This window comes from Odocoileus virginianus, chromosome 6 (assembly GCF_023699985.2).
Source record: "Odocoileus virginianus isolate 20LAN1187 ecotype Illinois chromosome 6, Ovbor_1.2, whole genome shotgun sequence".
NCBI lineage: Eukaryota > Metazoa > Chordata > Mammalia > Artiodactyla > Cervidae > Odocoileus > Odocoileus virginianus.
The window spans coordinates 72144113-72152471 of record NC_069679.1 but is presented as its reverse complement, the minus strand read 5'-3'; the positions used below and the strand labels follow the sequence as shown (position 1 = coordinate 72152471).

The 8359-nt window shown below is 45.2% G+C and overlaps 1 protein-coding gene across 2 annotated transcripts; it reads right to left on the bottom strand.

The window, feature by feature from the left end:
• Positions 1-503: 503 nt before the first annotated feature.
• On the bottom strand, positions 504-6332 carry ACOT6 (acyl-CoA thioesterase 6). 2 transcript variants are annotated; one of them, XM_070469610.1, is made up of 4 exons: positions 5566-6332; positions 3108-3310; positions 1431-1473; positions 504-1021 (listed from the first exon to the last, which is right to left on the bottom strand). In XM_070469610.1, exons 1-4 carry the CDS (start codon positions 6020-6022, stop codon positions 735-737), a joined length of 990 nt encoding a protein of 329 aa, XP_070325711.1. In that variant the 5' UTR covers positions 6023-6332; the 3' UTR covers positions 504-734. The 2 variants fall into 2 exon arrangements, with proteins under 2 accessions (XP_070325711.1, XP_070325710.1); XM_070469609.1 differs by having other exon boundaries at positions 800-1473; positions 5566-6253.
• Between the last annotated feature and the right edge of the window lie 2027 nt (positions 6333-8359).

The following is an 8359-nucleotide window of genomic DNA, read 5'->3' as shown; positions in this document are numbered from 1 at the left end:
CCAACTCTGTGACCCCATGCACTGTTGCTGTCCATGGATTTTCCAGGCAAGAATTCTGGAGTGGGTTGCCCTTTCCTTCTCCAGGGGATCTATCTGACCCAGGGATCGAACCTGGGTCTCTCATATTGCAGGCAGACTCTTTACTGTCTGAATCACTAGGGAGCCAGATATGGTCAGTTAGACCCCAAAGAGTGTATGGGACTCTCAGTGGAACAAAAGCTCAGTCCTCAAAACCAGAATTCAAGGCCAAATCTAGGCCAGCAGTTGAGACTTGAGCAGGCACTTCTCATATTTTTCCTGTTTAAGGTTAAGATTGGTCCTACAGAGAAGATCAGGGTTTAGCCTATATACACTGGGAAAAGTTCAGGGGAGAAAGGGATGGACCCACTAGTTTAGAAAGTAGGGTTGCTAGGGCTGAGAACCTGGTAGGACCTGACAAGGAGTCGGAAATGCTTGCTTTGTTACAAAAAGTTTCCTAGGTGCTCTGGAAAACCCAACACCTGTTGTATGATTAGGATTCTTTTTTTTAATAAGATGGTTTTATTTATTTTTAATTTATTTTCTTATTTTTGGCTGTGCTGGGTCTTCATTGCTACACACAGGCTTTCTCTAGCTGTGGCAAGTGGGGGCTACTGTCTAGTTGGGGTGCACAGGCTTCTCATTTGTGGTACTTTCTCTTGTTGCAGAGCATGGGCTTTAGAGTGTTTGGGCTTCAGGAGTTGTGGCACGTGGGCTTAGTTGTACTGTATGTAGCATGTGGAATCTTCCTGGAGCAGAGATTGAAACCATGTGCCCTGCAGATTCTTAACCACTGGACTACCAGGGAAATCCAGGATTTTTATTAATATACGGTCTATGATTACAGTGTTACAACTTGCTGGGCCTGACAGATTTTTTACCATTGAGATGTTTATGGAAGAAAGTTTGAATTTGCTGCCAGGCATCTGCTTGTGCTTTTGAGTGAGCCTTTGGCTCACCTCCATAGAATACTGGTTGGCCCAAAACTGCATGCACAGAAGCTCTACAAAGAGGAAAATAAGGTGGGTCAATACAATGGCCACTTCCTGGATAGTAGATTATCTGGGGTCTGTCTTTCCCATGGGCTTGTAACTGTTCAGAGGCTATACGAGCATAGACTTTACTCTTCCAGTTATGATCATCCATGCTAACAATAAACAGGAAGGGCCCCTGGGCCTTTTCCAGTGGAATAAGACTTTGGTGGTTGGTTTTCTCCAGTGGGTTGTCCCAAATATCCACAAAATTTAAAAAGCCTGACTCAGTGATTGTATGTTTTTTTAGGTCATAGCTGAGCTCAGGAATAATCATATCTTTGTAACGCAGAGGAGCTATTGTGTTGGCTACGCAGGCATTAATAACTACAGTGGCTGTGATGCCTTTCAAGAAAGAGGCCATTGAGAGACACAGGTCACCTCCTTTGGAGAAGCCAAGAAGCCCAACACCAGGGCCTTTCACCTGATGAAGAGAGAGAGAGAGAGAGAGAACAAGTTTAGAATTCATAAATGGAGAATTTAACTGTGATTTTACATTCTCTAGGCAGCTTTCTGAAATGTCATTTGCTTTCCGTTCTTATGCAACAGTCCACAAAGTTCAAATGTATTTTCTAATGAGCAAATCAATTAATTTCCTAGTACACAGGGCCTCCACTCACTTTTATGGCAACTGGGTCAAGAGTACACACAGAAGCCCATATACCCTATACCTAAATACTTTAAAAAGTTACAAATATTTAAAAGTTAAATAAAATATATTTTTCCTGTAACCTTGATAAATACACCTCCATAACAAGTTATAAGGTCAGGTTAAAATTTTATATCTTGGAACTCCTTGGAGTTCTGTACTGGAACATGGCTTGCGGGGAGCACCAGCCCCTGCCCCAGTCTCTGGTTTTTAGCCAGCTCTCCTCTTCCCATCCCTGGCTCCATCATGTACCTTAAGAGCCCCCTTACACATGGACACCCCAGCCTATATGTTTAAGACCTAGGTATATTCCCATTAATGGACCCAGAGAAGCGGCATAGGGCCTAGAAGCAAGATCAGAGCTGGCTGGCATATAATTCTGAGGTTCCAGATCTAAAGGGCATGGTGGGAGGGGCACATGGTTTCCAGGTAGACACTTTCCCTTGGTCCCTCAAACTCCACACCCTGTGGGCAGGAATGCAGCCAAAGGAAGGCCAGAGAGTGGTCATCTAAAACAAAAGGCTCCCAGTAGAAGCCTGATAGTATATATTAGTCTCTTATTCCTGGGGCGTTATAACCCATAAGTAAACCATCAGTTCAAGATCATCTAGGTTTAGCAGCTTTGTTGAGACCAGTCCCTGAATTCTAATAGAGTTAGACCTTCAGTACATCTTATTCCTTAACATTAGAATGTTTGGGTTTCTTTAAGTCTAGATAGTAGCAAAGAGTATGTATTGCATTCCATTTATAATAATTCCAAACTGTTTTAATTAACTTTTTCAGTCTCAGATAAGAACTTTATCTACAAAACCATGATGCAGTTAACACAGTTAACAAAATTAATGATTCCTTCACATCATCAAATACAAATGCCTTTATTCAAATGTCACCGATTCCTTCAAAAATCTCTTTATAGGCAAACTTTTCTCCTCTATACATTTACATTAATTTTCCTTTGGGGGGAGCACATGCAGGATCTTAGTTCCCTGACCAGAGATCACACCTCTGGCCCCTGCAGTATAAGTGCAAGTGAAACACCACTGGACCACCAGGGAAGAACCTACATTAATCTTATAAATGAGAAAAATTGAATCCCAGAAAGGGCACCTCCTTTATTCAGGATTATAAGGCCACTTGGTAGTAGACCCAGAACCAGAACTTAAGGTTAGTGACTTTTAAGTCCAACTCTTTGAATTCTGATCAAGAACTAAAGGCAACTCAACAGTTGAGTCACAGGGGATTGGCGAGAGAGAGGTAGAAATGAAAACAATAATCCTAACAACTTTTGAGTAAGCCTTTGTCTCTCATGCCACATTTCCAGCCCTGGGTGTCCTGGTAGAGCTTTTGGGTCCAGCCCTGTGTTGGCTTCACCCGCTCTGCTCTGCATTCAGGCAAGCACCAGAACCCACCTTTGGATGCTGTAGCATGAAGTCCACGGCTTCTTCAAAATACTCCAGGCACACATCATTCAGATGTTCAGGGAGGTCTTCGAATCTGAAATAAGCCAGGGCAAGCACAGCAAAACCATGTCCGGCCAAGAGGCTGGCCCTGTATTCACAAAGGCCACCACTACTTCCAAACAGGTCGAGGATTCCAGGGAAGGGTTTGCTGCCTGGAGAGCACCACAAATCATAAGGGTTTTAGGCACTAAGAAGATATTCTTGAGTTTCAGAATTTGGTCCGCAAAAAGGAGTTTTTAAGGCAAGGAAGGTTGGGGATGAAGTGGGGGTGTTAAGGTGGAGGAGGACTCTTTTTACTTTTTTTTCTTTTTTTTAATAAACTTTGGGGAGAAGGGAGGAGGAACAAAATGCCTTATTTTCTCCAGAATTTTTCACATATTTGCAAAAAACAATAATGATAATATAAACCAAGTTAGACTGTGGGAGAAGGCGAGGGTGGGATGTTTCAAGAGAACAGCATCGAAACATGTACATTATCTAGGGTGAAACAGATCACCAGCCCAGGTTGGATGCATGAGACAAGTGCTCGGGCCTGGTGCACTGGGAAGACCCAGAGGGATCGGGTGGAGAGGGAGGTGGGAGGGGGGATTGGGATGGGGAATACATGTAAATCCATGGCTGATTCATGTCAATGTATGACAAAAACCACTACAATACTGTAAAGTAATTAGCCTCCAACTAATAAAAAAAAAAAACAATAAAAAAAAAAAATAAAAAAATAAACCAAGTTAGAAATAACAGCATGAAATATACATTTCTACCAAATTTTCCTTAAAAAAAACACAAAAAACAAAAAACCCTGAGAATGCTTTAATAGCTGTAAAACACTCTACATATACAGGGGATTATTAGAATATACTCCCCAACTCCTTTTGCTCCCTGCTCCAGCCTTAAAGAAAGCCATCCCTAAATGTGCCCTGTTCTCACTGGCCCCTGAAAATGGTGTACACTATTCTCCTCCCCTCGCCACCTTTTTTGACTTGGTTGATTCAGCAGTCTTCAAATTTAAGTTTAGATCTCCATTCCTGGTAGCTTTCCCAACCTCCCCCACCAACCCCCTCATGCTGAGTTGAATTAGGTAGCTTTTCATTTGTTCCCACCAGCACCCTGGGCCTACAAGTCCCATACCATAGCACTTAACCATTCATAGATCCAAGTATAGTTGCCTATATACTCTAGGTGTGAGGTAAGGTGAGGCCCACGTCTGACTTTGCTAGCTACTGTATGTAGCATAATCCTTGATTTAATATATATTTGTTAAATGACTGAACTTTTCTACATTGTTTACATAAAGTCTTTGAGTCAGAACACAGTAAATTTTAAGTGGGTCACAGTAGTACTAAAATAGTTAACAGTTGACTTAATTGAAATATCATGGCCAGGCAGTGAAAATTTTTTTAAAAAAACTGAAAGCCTTTAGGAGATTCTTATTGAATCAGTCAGCATGATTTATTGAGCTCCTATTATATCCCTGTGTAAGCCTCTGGGAATATAGAGATATGGAGATATGTAAGTCACAATTCCAGCCCCAGGAGTTCATGGTTGAGTGGGCAGCGACCAGTTAAAGTTGTAAATTGCTAAAGAACTGTAAGAATAAAGTAGGGCTTCCTGTTTTGGAGAATAATCAAAGAATTCAGTTTAGGGATTCTGTGAACAGTGGCAGCACCAGCATTTATATATAGTAGGGGTTTCAGTCAGGAATTTGGTTGGAAGAGGTGGGTCAGCTGTCCAGTCTGCAGACCACTCTTACCTAGCAAGCATCTTGTTTTTACTTAGACTAGGGTTTCTAACCTTAGCACTACAGATACTTTGAGCAAGATAATTCTAGTTGTGGGGTTGACCTGTGCATTGTGGGTGTTTCGCACCATATCTGGCCTCTACCCACTACCCACTAGGTGCCAATAGCCCCCCTCCCACAGTTGTGATAAGCAAAAATGTCTCCAGATATTGCCAAATACCCTTGGAGTGGGGCAAATCATCCAGGTTGAGAACCATAGACAGATGGTTTATGACAGGAGGAGGGGACCTGCAAGGAGTTTGTTTGTTTTTCAGTAAGTTTGATGTGAAAGAAGGCAAAAATCATTCTTGCACATCAGCAGAAGTCATTGCCTAATATTAGTATTAATATCTGAGATACAGCTGCGTGGCTGGCACATAAGCAGCGTAAATGTCCTTTTTGAGTCGGCTGAATGAACTTTTAGCATACAGCTAAGGGAGTGGAAGTACCTGCAGGCAGTGACCTGAAATTTAGAGAAACTGCCACCCAGAATTCATGGTAGTCTCTGGAGCTTGGGGGCGAGTTTGGATAAGTTCCACAACCACAGGTTCCGTAGGCAGGCAAGGGGCCGCCCAGGGTCTCGGTTCTATACCCATCTTTCCACAACAGCCTGGGAAGGGAGCGGCTCACCTGGTGGCAAGAAGAGCGTGCCGCGCACCCGGCCCGCGCGCACCGGCTCGCGCCGCACCCCGGGCGCCAGGAAGTCGCGCTCGTGCACCGCCCGGCCCAGGAGCAGCTGGGCCTCGGGCTCGTGACCGTCGAGCACCTCCAGCTCCACGGCGAAGGGAGTCTGCACGTCCCGCTTCACCAGGCGCAGCAAGGGCTTCTCGGGCTCCAGAGCCCAGAAGAGCCCCATGGGCTCGAGCCCCGCGAAGCTGCCGCCCAGCGCGGGCGCGCGCTCCAGGTCCAGCAGGCCGGCGGCGTCGGCGCAGTAGCGCGCGTGGGCCCTGAAGAGCGCGCCCTTCTCGTCGCGCAGGGACGCGCGCAGCGTGACCGGCTGCCCCGGCCCCAGGCCGCGCACGACGATGCGCACGGGCTCGTCCCAGCGGCAGCGGCCCGCCGGCTCCAGCGTCACCGTCACAGCCATCCAGATCCCGACGGAAAAGGCGTGGCCCGTCAGAGTCAAGGGCAGGGCCTGGCGTCTCTCCAACACCCTAAAAGGGCGCCGCAGTTGGAACCTTTGAGTTATTCCCGTTGGTAGTCATAGGGACACTTGCTAAGCTGTTTTGTGAGGTCTTCTGGAGTACGTGCAGTCCGCTACTGTCTGAGTGGAAGAACGTCTCTGCTAAAGCGAAAGTTACCGTTAATTATTAATCCTGCAGTCCAGGTTTCAGTTCAGTCGCCCAGTCGTGTCCAACTCCGCAACCCCATGAACCGCAGCACGCCAGGCCTCTTTGTCCATCACCAACTCCCGGAGTCCACCCAAACCCATGTCCATTGAGTCAGTGATGCCATCCAACGGTCTCATCCTCTGTCGTCCTCTGCTCCTCCTGCCCTCAGTCTTTCCCAGCATCAGGGTCTTTTCAAATGAGAGCTCTTCGCATCACGTGCTCAAAGTTTTGGGAGTTTCAGCTTAAACATCAGTCCTTCCAATGAACACCCAGGACTGATCTCCTTTAGGATGGACTGGTTGGATCTCCTTGCAGTCCAAGGGACTCTTAAGAGTCTTCTCCAACACCACAGTTCAAAATCATCAATTCTTTGGCGCTCAGCTTTCTTTATAGTCCAACTCTCACATCCATACATGACCACTGGAAAAACCATAGCCTTGACTAGGCAGGCCTTTGTTGGCAAAGTAATGTCTCTGCTTTTTCATGTGCTGTCTCGGTTGGTCATAACTTTCTTTCCAAGGAGCAAGCGTCTTTTAATTTAATGACTGCAATCACCATCTGCAGTGATTTTGGAGCCCCAAAAATAAAGTTTGCCATGTTTCCACTGTTTCCCCATCTCCTTGCCATGAAGTGATGGGACCAGATGCCATGATCTTAGTTTTCTGAATGTTGAGCTTTAAGCCAACATTTTTACGCTCCTCTTTCACTTTCATCAAGAGGCTCTTTAGTTCTTCTTCACTTTCTGCCATTAGGGTGGTGTCATCTGCATATCTGAGGTTATTGATATTTCTCCCAGCAATCTTGATTCCAGCTTGTGCTTCTTCCAGCCCAGCGTTTCTCATGACTTACTCTGCATGTAAGTTAAATAAGCCGGGTGATAATATACAGCCTTGACATACTCCTTTTCCTATTTGGAACCAGTCTGTTGTTCCATGTTCAGTTCTAACTGTTGCTTCCTGACCTGCATCCAGATTTCTCAAGAGGCAGGTCAAATGGTCTGGTATTCCCATCTCTTGAAGAATTTTCCACAGTTTATTGTGATCCACACAGTCAAAGGCTTTGGCATAGTCAATAAAGCAGAAATAGGTGTTTTTCTGGGACTCGTGCTTTTTTGATGATCTAGCAGATGTTGGCAATTTGATCTCTGGTTCCTCTGCCTTTTCTAAAACCAGCTTGAACATCTGGAAGTTCATGGTTCACGTATTGCTGAAGCCTGGCTTGGAGCATTTTTTTTTTTTTTTTTGGCTTGGGGAATTTTAAGCATCACTTTACTAGTGTGTGTTCAGTTCAGTCTCTCAGTTGTGTCCAACTCTTTGCGACCCCATGAATCGCAGCACGCCAGACCTCCCTGTCTATCACCAACTCCCGGAGTTTATTCAAACTCATGCCCATCGAGTCAGTGATGCCATCCGGCCATCTCATCCTCTGTTGTCCCCTTCTCCTCCTACCCCCAATCCCTCCCAGCATCAGGGTCTTTTCCAATGAGTCAACTCTTCACATCAGGTGGCCAAAGTATTGGGAGTTTCAGCTTCAGTATCAGTCCTTCCAGTGAACACCCAGGACTGATCTCCTTTAGGATGGACTGGTTGGATCTCTTTGCAGTCCAAGGGACTCTCAAGAGTCTTCTCCAACACCACAGTTTAAAAGCATCAATTCTTCGGTGCTCAGCTTTCTTCACAGTCCAACTCTCACATCCATACATGACCACTGGAGAAACCATAGCCTTGACCAGACGGACCTTTGTTGGCAAAGTAATGTCTCTGCTTTTTAATATGCTATCTAGGTTGGTCATAACTTTCCTTCCAAGGGGTAAGTGTCTTTTAATTTCATGGCTGCAGTCACCATCTGCAGTGATTTTGGAGCCCAAAAAAATAAAGTCTGACACTGTTTCTACTGTCTCCCCATCTATTTCCCATGAGGTGATGGGACCAGATGCCATGATCTTAGTTTTCTGAATGTTAAGCTTTAAGCCAACTTTTTCACTCTCCTCTTTCACTTTCATTAAGAGGCTTTTTAGTTCCTCTTCACTCTCTACCATAAGGTTTGTGTCATCTGCATATCTGAGGTTATTGATATTTCTCCCAGCAATCTTG